This window comes from Lepeophtheirus salmonis, chromosome 14 (genome assembly GCF_016086655.4).
Source record: "Lepeophtheirus salmonis chromosome 14, UVic_Lsal_1.4, whole genome shotgun sequence".
NCBI classification, from domain to species: Eukaryota; Metazoa; Arthropoda; class Copepoda; order Siphonostomatoida; family Caligidae; genus Lepeophtheirus; species Lepeophtheirus salmonis.
The window spans coordinates 41,965,791-41,984,442 of NC_052144.2; the positions used below are offsets into that span (position 1 = coordinate 41,965,791).

Consider the following 18,652-nt stretch of genomic DNA (forward strand, 5'->3'; position numbering starts at 1 on the left):
TTTTTCGATTTATGAAAGAAATAAAAGCATGTCATTAGATCTACTAATAATGTTCACTGTTAATTTATCCGTAACATGGAGTTACCTCACCTACTAAAAATTTACAACTAATTTTTTTTTGAACAGTAGGTTAATTATATGTTAGTGATGACATGCAAAGCAAAAAAATAACTAATTATATTCATGCAAGTAGTGAAGAAAATAGGTTGTATTTTGAGCATGTTATAAAAATAAGAAACCGAAAATCATCATGGTGACCCGGACAAGTTCATAGAATCATTTGAAGGAGGGCAGCTAAGTTATCATGACGTTTCATTAGTTCAGTTATAATTAGCTGTGACGAGTAAAGGAAAGAGAAAAGGAAATAGACAAGGAGAATTACTCCGATATTGATTCTCCATTCTACTTTGAGTCCAACAAGGATATAGAATTATAAATCCTCAACAAATATTCAATGTTACTCTTTGTCTTTTTTTCCCCACACATGAATGTTCAATCAGGTTTTGAGTATACTTAAATGTAATAGAAAAGAAAGTTCCCTCCCCAGTATTTAAATAATAACGACATCAGCTGAGGAAACGAAAGTTCATTCTTCAGATTACAAATTTTTTTTTAAATGGACGAGCTAAAAAAACAACCGAATTTCATGAATACAAACAAGCGTTCAAACGCTTAGAATTGAAAGGCCAATATATACACATAATAGTACATATATAAGTTTAATAATTGCTCAACATCACTGACAATTAGCTGTAAAAAAGTAGGGAAGATGATATCTAATTATCAAAATATTGTTCGATGCAAACAAAATTTATGCTGGGTGATTGTATTCTGTAATCCTTCTAACGGATTTTATACCAGATAAATCGTTTTCAATTTCTTCTCTCTTTTTGGAGCAGCTGCCATATCTCGTCTTAAGAAGAAAAAATATGAAATAAAAAAAAGTTTATTTCAGCGAGCTTAAACTAGGATTTGAGTGTCCTGAACGATAACCCATTGGTATTGATTGAGTTGAAAATAATGAGTCATCAATATGTCAAGTTTAAAATTCAAAATTTCATAACTTGTACGAGGATGAACGAAAGGGATTCAAGGATTTTTTTTAAATGTATCCTTTCATTTCAGGATCATTTCATTTACTAAACCAATAATCAGGGGTATTCGAATTCGTCATGGCTCTTACAATGCCGCAGAATGATTAACTTTTTCCACTTTCCAAAAAAATAAAATATTGAAAGCAGATATGCTGTCCTTCAGGAATCAGGAATCTTTCAGCGTTGTTCATTTTTAGACAAAATTAATGTTAGTTTTAGAATTAGTTTCCCCAAAAAATTGACATGGGGTTGAAAAATATATCAATCTCTTAAGAAGTTAAGCCCGAAATGTTTATGTAGGATGTATGTCCACAACTTCAGAAGAACAGAAACCCACAAAATCAAAAGATTATTGTATAATATCATACAATCGTTTTATCTTTAAATTTAAATAGTGCTTAATTGGAATTATAATTATCGAGTTTGTGTAATTGAACAATGCGTCGAGTTGCATTTGAGTTCTAGTGAAAACACTTTGCAAATAAAAATATTTTTTCATTGAATTGATAAAATCTAGGTTCAACAATTAAATTAGTTTGGCAAACTTAATAAGGTGGTAAAAACATGGCGCCAAATAAATGAAAGAAAAAATTATTGAGCCAAACATGTGACAACAAAATATATATGTAAAAAATAATTAATCAATGTATATATACAACTACTGGAGATGATTATTCGGTACTTGAATTTTTCAAGTTTTGATCATTAGAAATTAGTCAAGTTTCTTAAATAATATTGCAACGTAGTTGAAGTAACTTTCGAGTCTCGATTTAAGTTATTTTTTTTTGTTCTCGAATAATACTCTAATCCAACACTATTTTTTAAATTAGGAGTGCACCGATTTACGGAGTGGTCCATTAAAAAATCTGAACACTTTGTATTTTAAACTTCAAAAGATATAATTCATTAATTAACAATAGAATTTCAAAAAAATAATAATTAAATAAATGTGTGTCTGAACTCTCTAAGTGATACATTTAGCCCCCCATAGAGCTGATGGCTTCAGGTGGCAGCAGAAGGTCTGGCACCCGGTACAGATGTATTCCTCTGTCATGGGGTCCCAGTACCGGCTGACAGTGGCTTCGATGACCTCAGTGTTTTGAATGACGGCCGCTGCAGCCCTTTCCTTTTACATGCACCCAAAAGGTGTAGTCTTGGGCGTAGGGGTATCAAAACTGTCATAAAATAGTTCAAAACACTCATTCAAAAGATTTTTGAAAAGGATGAGATGGGTTTCTTTCATTGCTGTTGCCAAAAGTGGCCTCTCCGCTCTCATAAAGTTCTTGACATCCCCTTTTTTGATAGCTCTAAGGACAGTCTAGTGTGAAACTTCGAGATATCTTCCGTGGATCCTCATGGACTTCAGGGGATTGGCTTAGGCTGTTTTTTTTAACTCCTCCGTTTCCAGTTGTTTAGTCTTTTTGACAGAGCTCTTCTTCTTCTCCAACGTTTCAGACTGGCTAACGGTGTGGAAGGTGGTCTTGGAGACGCCCAGCTGCTTGGAGTGCGCGAATGAAAATTCGTGGGTCACGTTCAACTGTTATTTTCTCGACTTGTACGTAACCTATAGCGCTCAGATTTGTCTTGTTTTGTAACCAATTGTTTATGCCTTAATCAATTTGAACCACTCAGCATTTACTGGTTATTGAATAAGTAAGTGTTAAGATTTATATGGACTAGCTGGTATAATAGACGTCAACAGCATTATATGAAAAATATTTAATCAACAACAGAATTTTTTTTTAAGAAATATATACGAAAAGTTGGTTTCTTAACCATTTTATTACAATAAAATAATATACAATCTAATATGTGTATTTATAATATATAAGACATTCAGTTTGCAACTATGTATTGTTAGAAGAACAATAATAATTTTATTAGCATTTCCATAAAGTATGTGTAGTTACAAACATGGGAAATAATATATAAAATGACAAAAAAAAAATTATGATTATATAATATGTAAATCCTTAATATTTAATGATAATAATGCTTTATATAAGTTATAGGTTGTTATAATATCTCGTAAGTATAATATTATATTTTTTTTAACAATCGGGGGTTGTACAAAATCTTTCTTCTTTTAATGGTGGACAAATGCTGGGATTATCCGTTTCGAGAACAATGCGTGATCTTTCCTGAGATCCGTCAATACCACACCATCCAGAACATGTGCTCCAATCGCTCCAGGATCCAACCATGCATTTGTTTTGACAAGGAGGTAAGTCGCCTGAAAGATTCAAATAAAATAAATGTAGGTATTTATTTTGTTTTCATAAAACTTATTTCCTAATTTTTTATATCCATTTTAACCCCTTCCAGAAATAAGTTAATTAATTTACCACTAAATACAAATATGAATTAATTACTCTTTGTTTATCTGTCGTCTGGAATATTTTATAAAAAGAAAATTATAAATTATTTATGGGGCTACCGCATTACTCAAAAGTTTAGCTCGAACCGAGAGTGTTGTTCAATTGAAAATTATGGCTTCCAGGAAAAGGCAAATATCTCTTGAATGATAAAATCTATACATTAAATTTCAATTGGAAATGTTTTTGTCATCTTTGATGCTGCTTATAATTAATTTTTAGCCTTTGCCACTCATGTTTGAAAGTTTTATTTCATTTTGAAATTATATGGTTAAAAAATTAAGCTCTCGCCAGTTTGTTAAGCATAGTGATTTATAAAATTATATTGTTTTCATAGGGAATATGTTACTTTACCCCTAGGTTAAAAGATTGCAAAAGTCTAATGTGTAAGGGAAAGGAAAAATTTGGGTGTTTCAGATACAATATTGGCCAACATTCAAATGCTTCTATAATTATTATAAAAAATTATAAATTATACTAATATTTATTATTTTTTTTCTTGAAATTTTGTTAATGTAAATATAAAATGAACATATATAAATATGTTTCTATAGCTTTTTAAGAATTAATCTAATGATTTAATAACAACTATGTATCCAAATCAAATATTTCTTCTTACATCTAAATGCTACTGATACTGACGATAGGTTAATAAATTAAATGGGTCCCATTGGGATCCCATTGATCTTTTGATATTCTTTTATAAATATAATTATAAACTTGGTCCCAACAGGCTTTCTAGCTGTCTTAAATAATTATTGCCTCTTAAGGATTAATGTTGAGAAGTACTCATACTTAGATCTGAAGTAAAGTAACTGAGAGGTAAAATGACAAATTATTAACTAATGCATGAAATGTACATCTACTAAATGTTTAGTCTCTGTTTGTTGTCATAAAATTTCTTGTTATGCGTACACGAACAATAAATATATATCAGGGACATGTTGCTTCTTTTTTTTTTTTTTAGGTCAAATTCTGTTTTACATATGTTCAAATGGATATATTTGGTCAAGAAACTTTGATGCAAAGTTTCTAGTAGTGTTCTCCAATTTGTTCTCTGTAGATTTTTTTATGGAGACAAAATTTGAGACTACATACTTGGAGCTTATAATTTTGTACTACATAAATTACTTTGTATAAAAGAAACATGAAGTAAAAAACCCACATTTAACCAACTTTTTCTTCCTTTTTTTACTATCAGCTTCAAAAGATTTTATAAGAATGAAGAATTTCCTTGAGGATTTTTCCTTTTTACTAATCGGAAACTGGCACTAATATTTTTGCTATGTATGTTTATTTTTAGCTTCATTTCGCATTGTTTTTTTTGTTTTTTAAAAGGACAAATATAAGGTCTAGTAAAAAGAAATCAATTATTTTTTCTTTGATTTCAATGTTTTATTTAGCAAAGTAAGAGTTATACTCTTTATGTAAAATATGCACCGTTTTCTTTATTACTTGTTTCCATTTTAAAGGTTATTTCATAATGCTTCTTTCATAAAAAATCTCGTCCCCAAGGTTGTGCCCTTAACAAAATAGCCGTTTTATTTGTTGCGATTCAGCAAGAATTCACATATGAAAATTCGGTCCATAAGGTTTTTTTGAGTTAACTCGTGCTGGACCCATATATCAAGCATCTTTTCAAATAAAGTCTTATTTAAGTGGTTTCAAACGGTTTTTGTGCAAAATTTAGCTCCTTGGCAAATGAAACAGTGCTTAGACAATGGTCAGCTTCGACATTTTCCATAATTTTATCGATTTTTTTGATAATTGGTCTTCCAGAGCCTGGTGCATCTTTGGCATCATAACTACCAGAACGAAATCAACAAAACCAAAATGCACATGATACAATGCATAACATCATTTACATTTTTAGCCTCCTGACTCTTAATATTTATGTTTTTTTGTCAACAAACGATGGATTCTGAGATATTAAGTCCTTTATAGTAGCAACAAGTAAAGTTAGGCACAACTAATTAATTGTATTCATATCTACTGCACCTGTCACTCAATTTCTTTAAAAAACGTAGTTTCAAGTTATATTCTAAACTAATTTTTATATTATCTCCTTTTTTTACAATTAACTTATGGTAAATATTTGGTCTTGCTTTTGACCTGACGGATCAAAATTTATTGAATTCATTTATATAGCTCTATAGATGATATTCAGAGCTTATAAATGAAAATTTAGAAAAAGACTTTACAGATAAAAATTTATCTATACTAGTCTTTGGTACTAAACATAGGTAAGAAATACTCCGACTTCGATAATCAATTCTACTCTGAATTCAAATTGGACTTCCAATTATAACCTAAGAACAAATCCTCGGGATAACTCTCCATCTTTTATGAGCATGCACACATGATCAATCTGTTTTTGTATATATCAGTGATTACTTTTATTTAGTTGAAAAGGAAGTTTTATACTCAGGAATTAAACAATAATGATAGCAGCTTAGAAGAAGAAACTCAACTCTTTAGGATGTCAAATACAAAAAACGAACAAGCTCAAACATGAAACCGACTGGCACCACTGATTATGAGTATTATTATGTGAATGACTGATTAGTTATTTGAATGATATATGTATTTACAAATGGTGATTGTTAGTTGTAAATAAGGTATGCCTTTTTTAGTAGTTGGCAATCTTTGCAGGTTTATTTATTTATTGTCAAAATCTGCTAACTTAATTATCTAATTTTTAATATAAAAGGAAAAGGCCTATACTTATAAATGACGTAAAACAACATTCAATTGTTTTTTTGGGAAGGTTAATAAGGTTCGTCCTAATTCGACTCAGAGCAGCTTTGAGTATCGATATTTGGGGTAATTCCTACCATTGTTCTTGCAAAATATGAAGAGGAATTTGTCTAAATTTCATAGATGCTCGCAACTAATTTCACTATATGTGATGAAAGATAAACTGCTCTTTTTCCGATTATTCTTTAAATTTTCAGGGTTACCATGTCATTTTTTAGGCTCCTTTTAAAAAAAATAAATGATATGTAATGATTTATAACTTTTATAATAACGTATCTTGTAAAAATAAAGTTTTTCATTGGCTGTCTTTTATTCTTTATCCATTTGAGCTTTATCAAATGATTTCGATCATTGGAAAAAATTATGCTTAAATACAAAAAAATACTTATAAAAGAAAGAAGTCAAATAAAAGAAGGAAAACAAGTAATTAGATATTCTTTCCTTTTGTTTGATTATTTCTAATGGAAACAGCTTTTGCCTAACTATAACTTTTTTTTCTTTTGAGATGATGACTCTTACATAGGTATATGTAATTTTTTTTTTTCATACATCAGCCAAAGGTTTTTTATTTATTTTACATTATAAACTTTATTTATATGTATATAAAGATAAAGGCTTATAAAATTGATTATATACATTTTTTCTTTATTTATTACTTAAACACAATTTAAAACCATAGCTTCAAGAAAAATATCTTCATAATTTAAAAAAAGTTTGCTTCCGTCCATACTAATTATAAAAACTATTACTTTACCATCTCAATACTAAATGTAACACATATAATTATGTTAAAACGATCGCTGACAGTTGCAAGAATGGATGTCTGCATCATTCTAGTGTTGTCAGGATACTAATATGTTTATACTAGTTCCGATGTCAAAATTAGCAACTGTACTCCATTGTTTTCCATAAAAACAACTTAAAAGATGCTTAAAGATTAAGTGTACCATTAAAGAAATCTCATTTCCAGTTTTGTGTTTGGTAAAAGCCAGTTGTGTGTTATAGCGTTGCAAAATGGAAGTAAAAAAAAGGGACAATTCGATATATTCTTCAGTATCACAAAGACAAGGTGAAAAGAAGGAGTACTTATTTTATTTACCAGGAACGGAAGAAAAACCTGAAACGGTTTGGAACCATTTGCATAAAGCTACTCCTAACTATGTTAATTTTAATAAAGTGAAGAAACGCTCAGAACTGTTTACTTCACCTATTATAACAAGAAGAATGAACACTCGAGAGACTGTCAAATGGCAAAATAGCCAAGTATAACATTTATCAGTTAGCTTAACAGAACTTATTAGATAATTTTTTTATACTTTTATCATAAAAAAATAAATAATTATGACCATATTATTTTACCTTGTTTTTTGATTTTTTTTAAAATTTTAACCATACAAATTTTTGATGATGAATTCTTTGTACATTTATTAAATTTTGATAAAAAAGGGTATGTTTGATGAAATTTTATAAATCAAACAATTACTCCTTATTCCATGAATTTTTCACTTCAGATTTTTTTTTCATAGGAATTTAAGGGTTTTACTTTTATATTGTTACAATTAAAAAAAAAAAAAGGACAAAAATTTAGGTAAAAAAATGACGTCATGGCTTCTCTTTCATAACAAAAACTAAAATTAGCTTAGTCAAGATAAATAATATCTTATCAATGATGAATTATACCTCCCTATCATTCCTTTATTTACGATTTATTGCTAATCAAATATACATCAAAATGGTAATTTATTTATCCGTAAGACCTCAGAACTCATAGTTGGATTGAGCTACAGATCCAATATTTCATTTTTGTGCTTGTCTCCTACCAAAAATACTACATAGAAAAATGTATCCAAATCTATATCATTGCAAAAAAATTTCATATAGTGTAATTTGAATAAAGGGATGTGCTAAAAAAGAATTAAATTTCTCAATACAAATGATTTATAAACAATAATAATATTGGATTTATACATCCTGAAATATTGTAAAACTGTTTCCAATAACACACAGTTGTTGTTTGTTTGTTTGTTTACAAAGTGGGTACAAAAGATTCTTGAACCAAAAACTTTTGTTTTTTTATCTATGTTATGTTATTCATTTTGTGCACGTTTATTGGAAATGAAAGATTTCAAATATTAAATATATAAAATTATTTTCTATATACTATATTTCTTAGCAAAGAACTTTTGAGTCTATCTCAAAAAAAAAATTTTTTTTTTGTTGAGAATGCATGATTTTATAAAAAGTAAAAGATATACTTACATTTTTGCTTCTTTTCCAGTTTTTTTGGACATTTTTTTCCATGGGATGAAGACTGAACCTAGAAACAAAGATTTTAGAATTAAATTAATCTATCTAGTTTTTTTTAAGTATTCAGTACAGTGTATATAAATTTTTTTAGATTTTTTTTTACATAAATTGTTAAATTATTCATTGGTTATATCGAGAAATGGGACAAGATACCTACAAATTGCATTCAAAAGTTGGATTTATTTTGAGTTGCTGTTTATTTAATGCTTTCATTAATAAAATTTAGAATTTAGCACAGTAATATTAACTTATCTAATTCATTATAAATTCCATACAAATTAGAGATACAAGCTCGTTTTTAAACTCTTAAAAATAAATATGTAAGATCAACATTTTTGAAATAATAAGGACATGATTTAATTAATCTTTACTTTTCTCTAGTAATACTGCTTTTATTAGATAATTTAAATTGACTCTGATGTGTCTACAAGTAGTATACTTTTATACATTCAAAAACTTTGCAACTTTTGTAGCACTGTACCATTGGTTCTAGGACTAAATCCACTTTATATAAAATAACTTCCAGGAAATTTTTTTGAATTCTAATTCCTCCCCTGCCCAAGTTATGCAAAATTTATTAGCTACACTTAGTTATTTTGACCCTTTTTTTATAAATTACTCAACCATTTTTAAACTATCGTGAATGAAGTACTTTTTTTTTTAACTTGACTTTTTTTCTGGAAAATATGTATTGAATTAATGTTTGTTTATTTGTGCGGGGCTTCCATATTTACATTAAAGTGTAGAGCTCAAAGCAAGTACTCCCGAATGCTTCCTTCTAAAATCAAAATTGCTTGTAGATTCAAAACAATATAGGCTAAAATCACAACAGATTTGACAACAAAAAATGTTTATAGCAAATGAAACGTTATGTCATAAAGTTTAAATCTGTATGTTAAGAACAAAAAAATAACTAAACCATTGATAAAATCGTAATAATATGATTATCTTAAATTATTATAACATTGTTTAATCCAGGGTATTTATAATAATATCAACTCTTGCTTCCTTTAGCCTAAAAGGATGTTCCATTAATGGAATAATTTAGGCATTTCATGATATGACCATGATATACATTTGATTATGAAGTGAGGTAATACAAGTTGATTGAATTGAGTAAAACATTTGTTCTTTTAGAAAAAAAAATCTTACTAATGGTCGTGAACAAGTTTAAAGAAAGTAAAATTGATTCAACTAAAAAGACATCTCACAATTATAAAATAATGTATAGTTATTAAAATGTTTTAATATATATCATATTCTTATTTTTGGTGTAAAAAAAAATTATTAAGTCATTTTAATGCTATTTGCAGGTTTTTTTGCATTAAGTATTGAGTGTGTGTAGCTAATGTAGCACTATAGAGACAAAAGTACTCCCTCCCTGGCTCATTATTCATAACGTTATATTAGTTGTTTTTTTTCACAATCTATTATTATTATTTTTTCATTATCGAGGAGTGAACATCTATAATGCATCTATTGAGTAACTAGGTTTGAGTTTGAAAAACAGAGAGTAATACTAAATACCAAAGCTAAATACTATTCCAATAGTAAGAATGTACAATTGATCATCAAAACCTACCAGAATAGTTCTAAACTTTCTTCTAAACCCTTTGCCACACGAAGCATTACATTGACTCCAAGGTGACCAGGATGTCACTGAGCAGTCTGATCGCGATATTCCCTCATCATTCTGCATGTTTTTCATTTCTTTTTGCATGTCTTTTTTCTTATTGAGCATCATTATTTCTGTTTTCATCATTTCATGTTGCTTCATGACCAATTCTAAAAATTAAATAAAAATTGAATTTATTTCAATAAGTCAATGGTTTGGAAAAAACAAAACAAATATAATAATATTTTCTTTAAAAAAGTTAATAAATCGTTCATTTGCATTCTTTTCCAATACTTTTAATATGATTACTAAAGTTTCATTTTTTTATTAAAGTGATGAATGAAGGCCTTCCTGTCATTGCGTTACCTTTAAGGTTTGATATATAATAATTAATGACATCCACATAATTTTTATACTTTAAAACACAAACCTTTTCGCTGTTGCTCCACCATCATTTGTTTTTTCTTCATATCAATTATAAATGAATGTCCAGCTGACGTCGAATTGTTTAGTGATTTGCATATTCGGTCACATTCCTCAAATCGATTAAAATTATTGCTGTTTCCTCGACAACCACCATATACAAATTGCGTACATGTTTGTGCCTTGGAGTCAAAGTACCATCTAGGAAAATAACCACGACAAGGACCAACCTATAAATCGGGAGGATATATGGAAGTAAATAAAGTAGTAAATAATAAGCATTTTCTAGCGTGTAAGTATTTGTAGTTGGCAATTTGAAGAGGGTGCTTATATTTTCCAAAAAATTTTAACAGTATTCTTTCATTCTTAAGTAGAGAGTATCTAATTATTAAGGTTAATAGAAAGACAAGGTTATACCGCAACGCTTTTCCTACAAATATTTGACTTCCACCACGCTTTTTAATTGTGACGTCAAAGAGTATAACTTTCACCAAGAGTAGCTATATATCGTCTTTTTGACTGTTACAGATAGAGTAACGCTGTTATACTCCATGACGTCATATATGGCTGTATTACCCAGCAGTCAGTACGATACATCAAATTTAAAATTCTGCCTAATCTCATTACATAATGCCATAACCTTGTATTGCTATTAAGTTTCCTAAGTATAAAGTATCTGCAATTACAATCTATTGAGGGATTCAGAAATTTTCAAAATTGCACTGAGCATAATAACCAAGTCTGAGAAAATGTCATACAAAATATGATAAAAGGGAGAAACAACATATCTGCCGATAGAGAGCATTAAAAACTATAACCCTCCTTGCTCGCTGATACGTTTGAATTTTCAAGATAGGGAGAACCTTAATCCACATATACTTTCATTTAATTTTACGATCACTGCAATTTGAACAATTTTCCCATCCCTACTTGTGCTCATGAATGTCTGAAAGTAACACAAATAATTTGTTGGGGACTTATTAGTGTAAGTTCTTCATGGAATGAGAGTAGAAGTAATATTCAACATTGGAGTAAATCCTGTCTAAAGGTTAGGCTAGTCAGTAAAGATTTTCAATCATCACTGAAAATTTACTACCATAATACAGAAATATAACTTAAGAGATTAATTGAAAAAACCTAACTGTTGCATTCATAAATAAAGAAACAAATCTAAATTATTAATTTTTTTTTATGTATTGTATTTATTCCAACAAATACACCAAATACCTAACATCACTGTTAAGAAAGAAAGTTATTTAATAAATCTGCTGTCTATGCTCAACAAATTTCCTGTTGCCTAACCTTGTTCTAATAACATTGATCCTTTTTATGTTTATTGGAGAAGGATTTGTGTCTTTCTTATTTCTCTTAGAGCTCACTGTAGTTAAAAAAAACCATCATAACATTTCAGCTGATCTTCTCCTTAATATTCTTCAAAATGTCAGGGTTAATATGTTTATCTTTGGTTTCATATTTTTTTACATACCGAAAGAACTAAGAATGTGTAGTTCTAGTTATCAATTTACTTACTTCTTTACTGAGTCCACAAATAAATTTGGCATCAAGTGGATCAAATTTACATTCAGATCGACTTCCCTCACATTCACCCTTTTCCATGAGTCGACTATCACATGCATTTTCGTTCTTTTCTTGCTCGTCTGCTCTTATATATAAACGCGTTCTTATTTTCAGCCCTTTACCTAAAAATATATGATAAAAAGGCTTTAATGAAGTTCATCTTGTGTTAGATTAAATCAAATTTTATTGATCTACAAATAAGTTAATAATAAAATAATGATGGACAACTAAAATTTGAGTCTTATTTGTTTAGATGTTTTATAAAATCCATTTTGTTAATATTTTATAATTCCCAAATAAATAAAACTCAACAATATAAATTAACTTTTGGACATTGGATTAAGGAATGTATTTCAACATTTGACAACGTAATTTCGTCTGTAGAAATGTGTATATAAATTTTGACAACAAATAATTTTAATTTTAATAATAATAACTTTATTTTTAATCTTTGTATTAAATATTTTGATTACGTAGTCAACAAATTTTTTGACTACGTAACTACAGGATCAGCTAAAAAATGGACAATTTGATAACAAATTATCTATTTACTTCCCCTAGAGAAATAAATATTTGCTTATAAGTAGCTTATTAGAATGTTAATCAAATATTGGGTTAAAAGACTTGCCTAGGAATAAATATTATTCAGCCCTCAATATTACTACCGCTAGAGTACTCAATCTTTGAAATAAAACAAGAAGTAAGCCTTTTAAACATTATAATTTTAATTGTAATGTAGCAAACATATATTTTGGAGCACCAAGTACAAACATCTGTTCAGATTTTCTAGGAATATGTTCAGATTTATCCTTTAATGTGAATGTGTGAACAAAAAATGAAATACAATTAACTATTCAAGATCTCAAAAACCGATTGGTATTATTAGATAAATAATTTCAATTTTGCTTTTCCTTTTTCTCTATTTAGTTCTTTACACATGTTTAGTGGTTATATTTTATTAAATTTAATTTTTGTTTCGTTATTGAAGGATTATTTTTTGTTTTTGTCATCAATTAAAATAAATATATGCCTATTAGGTTTTTTTTAAATATTAAAAAGTTTGGATGATTTAAAAAGCTGAATTATTTTAATTCATACCCAAAACAATATCTAAAAAGGAAAAAAAAAGTATAAAGTAATAAACTTATTAAAACTGTCCAAAAACTATTTGAAACTTCTTTAAAAATATTTCCAAACTTTTTTGATCTATAAAGACTAAGAAAATTAAATAACTGTCTTAATAAATTATGATAATAAAAAAATGAAATATATTGCATCTCACCTTTGAATGAAAATATTAAGTTTCTTAAATGCACACTTTTTATACAATATAAAAAAAGTACTTACACGCAGTTTCTTAAATAAAACAAAATTTGTTTTGTAATTTAAACAAATGCATTATTTTCATAATAGAAACTATCTACGCTCTACATATGTAACTATAAGTATTTTTAATATGAAGGATAAAAAGTTTTTATAAACAAATACTTTATTATTGTTTGTTAACTAGTTTTTTTTTACTGAGGCTGTCTATTTCTATAAGTACACGGATATAGTGACATATTGAAGGACATGCTCATGTCGAGAACTAATATTTTTCCGTTCAGTATTAACTAATCTATATGTATAATAGCGGTATCAATTCATTGAACAAAGTTAAATTGTTTCAAATCGAGGATCAAATTCTAAGGTCTATAGAACTTTTCACTCAGGAAACTAAAATTTTGAACATACTGCTTAAGGGTCTGCCTAAAAATAAAGTCAATATCTTTACTGGCACCGTCCTTTTGTGTGATTTTTATTTGTGGTAATTTAAACCGTATAATTTATTTTCATATTCCATTTCAAAATAGTAAATAAGAGCATTTTTTTTAATATAAAAACATTTGAAAAGGTTTCATAGGGATTGTCAATTTTAATTAATTGCTTTTCAAAAATTTATTTGTTTTTATGGGAAATTATTATTTGTGTGTCATATTAAAAAAGAAGAGAAAAGTATCTACTAATATAGCAAAAATGATACGTCTGTCGAATATTGACGCCTAATAACTCTTAGCAATGTTGGGTACTCCGGCTGACTTATAATTATATTTCAAGACTTAATTGAGTGAATTACAATCAAATAAGATTGTGCAATAATCAGAGATAAATAAGTTATAGAACTTTACTCCTAATTAAAATATGAACTGATCAAATGTTCGATAATAGCAGAAGAAAATTAAAACATAATGATGTTTGTTTTTAATGTGTTTTAATGTTTCAAGTATAGACATGCTATATTTTGCAAAAATTTTAAAGAGTTATGAAAAATATATTTACCAACTTTTTTTTTTAATTCTTTTCTTTTTCTTACTATGCAAACTATTGAAGTAAAGATAAAAAATGTTGTGTCAAACTTAAAATCAGGCACTACCAATTACCTTTCACTCCTTTACTTTTCTGGGCCAGTTACCCACGCCATAGATTTAAATAATCTTGTGTACATCATTTTTTTTTTAAATTTCACTTTCAACGTTAGTTTATCATAAAGCTCTTGTATGCCATTTTGATAGGATGGTACATAATTAGTTTCTGAGCTATTAAAACGTTATGAAATTTGTTTGCGGAAAATAATGCACCCTCCATCAGTGGCTCTCAAACAACGCACACTCTGAGTGCACTTACACTTACAGATACTAGCTGCCAAACTGTATTCAAAGTAAGACTCATAATATAATCAAAAATAACGTATTTAATCAAAACTAATTAACATACGTCTATGAAGTATGAAAAGGTTAGCCTGCATGGCGAGTGTTGCTCAATTAAGGCTTGCCAGGAAAAATTGAATGTCTCGTAAAGTATGAATTTTCATAATAAATTTTAATAAAAATTGTTTTTGTGATCCTTGATGTTGCTCAGGATCAATTTTTGATAATTTCCATTTGTTTTTTAGATTTTTATTTCATTTTGAAATTTGCTGGTTAAAAATTTAATCTTTTAACAATAGAATAAGCACATTTATGTATATAAACATGGATTTTTTTCGAAAGATGTTCTGATTCAATGACGCAAACAAAAACTTGGAAGAATAAATTCTATCTATTTTTAGATCCTTCATGTAATAAGAATGTTGTTCAAAGTAGTGTGTGGAAAAATAATAGACATATTACTTAACCAAGGGCAGTTTCAAAGTCATTACATATTCTAAAGCAGGAGTTTGGAGTAAAGTTGAAAATAAGTGTGGAAGCTTGACAGTTACTAATAATGTTTGATATAATATATAACCAGGGCATAGGAAGAGTTGTTCTTTTGGATTCAATAGTAGCTGTCTATGGAGGGATAATTATATGAATGAAAGGACAATTACCTATATTTCAAAGTTCAGTAGTGTTTTTATAGTTCAAGCTTTACGATCCATGAAAGCTAGAACAAATGGAGGTACATCTGCTTTATTCCTTCGTCATATTGTATAATATACCCTAGTTACACATAGAGCACAGATACTAAGAAGTGCCATCTATTGTTGAGAGGAACAGTAAGCGAAAGTGGAGAGGAGACAATGGGATCAACTTTATCAGGCCTATCTTTCAGTTAAGACATTGCAAAGGTCCAATGTGTAAGGAAAGTGCACAATACTATATTGATCTAAATCTACATTGCTTCTATAATTATCACAAAAAATAGCAATCAATTCATTTTTCTGTGAACTTTTACTATAATAAATACAAAATCAATCTATCGGAATATGCCTGTTTAATTTTTTTAGTTTGAATACAATAATTAAATAACAAATATGTATCCAAATCAAATATATATTCTTACATTTAAATGTTACTGATACTGGCAATATCTTAATTAATTAAACGGCCCCTATTGGTGCCCCATGGGTATTTTTATTTTCTTAAAAAATTATTCAATCATATTTGAATCATAAATAGATATAATATATCCCTGAACTACAGGGAGCGGTGATCAAATTGTCGCCTACTTTAAACCTTGATAACTTGAAGACGACATTATCAAATAAAAAACCGGTTACCAAATAGGAAAGCTATTCTCGTCAGCTGACGATACGTAGTTCAGTTAGCATCATTCTGTCATCATATGAGGAGATAAAGAGCTATAAGTGGAACGAGGAGCTTTCGAGGTCCGCTGTAGTCATGGCATTGGTTAATAATGGAGGTGAAATCTCCAATTCAACGATTGTTTCAACCTTAGGAGTGAATTTACAGACTGTTCAGCGTATCCATAAGAAGCTAGAGGACACCTTGGATGTTGATGTCACCATAAAGAGGGCACCCAAGGAGGAGGGCGCCGACAGGAAGGTCAGGGACACCGACTTTGTCGACAAGGTGAAGAAGATGGTTGAGGATGACCCTACCAGGTCCATGAAGGCCATGGCGGGGGATCTGGGCTGCCATGAGAAAACAATAAGGGACTGTGTATCTGAGGATTTAAGTTGCAGGAGCTACAAGATGCAGGTGGGCCAGATCTTGACCCAGAAGGCAAAGGACAACAGGCTGATGAAGTCAACAAAATTGCTCAACAAGCTCAAGTACCCAAAGCAGCCCGGGATGCTGTGGTTTTCTCTGATGAAAATAATTTCTGTCAAGATCAGAAGGTCAACAAGCAGAACAACAGGTGGATAGCCACCTGCACCAGCCATGTGAGGAAGGTAATGTAAACCAAGTTCCCTGCAACAGTCATGATATTCGGGGTGGTCAGCAGTGAAGGTCATGTTATACCTCTCCACATGTTTGAAACGGGTCTAAAGGTCAATACAGAGATCTACCTGGATGTTATGGAGAAGGTTGTTCTGCCCTGGATCCCAGGGGTGGCCTGAGACAGGCCCTGGGTGTGGCAACAGGACTCAGCACCTTGCCATGTATCCAAAATATCCATGCAGTGGTTAACCGAGATCTGTTATGACGTCGTAACCAAGGATTTGTGGCCTCCTAACTCTCCCCACCTTAATCTATGAACTATTTTGTCTGTTAGTATGTCGAAAGACATACCAACAGACATCCCCATAGCACCAAGGCCAGCCAGATGGACTCCATCAAGGAGGTATTCGGCAACATGGACAATGAGATGGTCAGAAGAGCCTGCGGCCGGTTCAGAGGCCATATTGAGGCCGTTATTGATGCCAACGGTGATTATGTCAAATGAATGGCTACTCTATCCCTATATGCTCGTCATAGTTTTGATTTTCAATAAAAAAGTTAAAATATGTATATTTTGTGTTGTTTTTTGTAGAAAAATATTTTGGCGACAATTTAATCCCCGCTTCCTGTATTTCTAACCTTAAATAATTATCACCTTTAATTCATTCATGAGCGAGGAAATTAAAATTATAGCTATGGGGAGCTAAGCAATGGCTTGAAAAGTGTTAGGGGGACTCTGCTCCATAAGTCAAATAAAACAATTTAAACAAGGCAATTTTGAACGATTTTTTTTTTGTTAAGACTTATCAGCCCATGTGTTATAATAATATACATATATAATTATATAGTCACTTACCACAACTAACTGAGCAGGGTGACCAATCACTCCAAGTGGTCACAGCACAAATTGGATTTTCTACTTCATTATCCAACGAACAATCTGCAGTATTACCAGCACACATCAATTTCTCAATAGTATCAATATGTGGACACTTCTTTCTTCCCATTCGATTAAAAAATCGTCGTGTTCTGGATCGAAATCCCTTCCCACAAGTAGTTGAGCACTCTGACCACTTAGTCCACTCTGATGTAGCGCACATATCATCTGGAAGGAAGTCTCCTGGAGCATTGGCGTAAAAGCCACTGCTTCCTTCACATTTCGGGACTTCTGATGAGCACATTTCCTTTTGAACGAGTTGTCTATCACAGCCCATCATTGAAGCCTTCCCTGGTATTAAAAAGTCCCTTGTTCGCATGGAGAGTCCTTTTCCACACGTTACAGAGCAAGTGGACCAGTCGGACCATTCTGAGACTTGACATCCGGGTATGGATTCATCCTCTTCAACTCCTTAAATAAAAAATTAATCAATTGTTGAATTTGTTTTGAAATATTTTTTAGATCAAAGTTCTATAAAGTGATACTTAACATCTGTAATACAATATTAAAAATATAACACTTTTAAATCCATTCAAAATGTTTACTTGGGAGTGTTTCACAAATCAAAGGTGGGAATCCACCTACACAAAATTTAATTTCACAAAAATCATTCAATGTTGTAAAAAGACTTGTTGGTGACTAAAAGTGGTTAATGCCCATCTTTGTGTTTTATGGCACAATTCAAAAAATAGAACTTCTATCAAGTTCACAAATTATGAAAATATTTCTGAAGCTTTGCACCAATTTTCTGGCTGTATCACCTTAAAAAATAGATTCACTTACATGGAACATATGGAATTTTTTGTACATTAATGTTTATTAGTCAAAGTAAAGAGTATAGAGATGGTTTTATAGACTATCTACGAGTTAAATTTAATTATTAACAAAACAAAGCTAAGCTAGTCAGTACACTTCAATTTTCT

At 29.8% G+C, this 18,652-nt stretch overlaps 1 protein-coding gene across 1 annotated transcript in view; it reads right to left on the reverse strand.

The window, feature by feature from the left end:
• Nucleotides 1-2,857: 2,857 nt before the first annotated feature.
• LOC121128975 (spondin-1) overlaps nucleotides 2,858-18,652 on the reverse strand; it is a 122,685-nt gene continuing 106,890 nt past the window's right edge. Inside the window, exons 6-11 of the mRNA XM_040724601.2 lie at nucleotides 17,649-18,140; nucleotides 12,102-12,271; nucleotides 10,579-10,801; nucleotides 10,116-10,318; nucleotides 8,486-8,543; nucleotides 2,858-3,327 (exon numbers count right to left, since the gene is read on the reverse strand). Of these exons, the coding sequence (XP_040580535.1) occupies nucleotides 3,146-3,327; nucleotides 8,486-8,543; nucleotides 10,116-10,318; nucleotides 10,579-10,801; nucleotides 12,102-12,271; nucleotides 17,649-18,140 (1,328 nt within the window). The 3' untranslated portion in view covers nucleotides 2,858-3,145. The remainder of the gene's footprint in view (nucleotides 3,328-8,485; nucleotides 8,544-10,115; nucleotides 10,319-10,578; nucleotides 10,802-12,101; nucleotides 12,272-17,648; nucleotides 18,141-18,652) is intronic.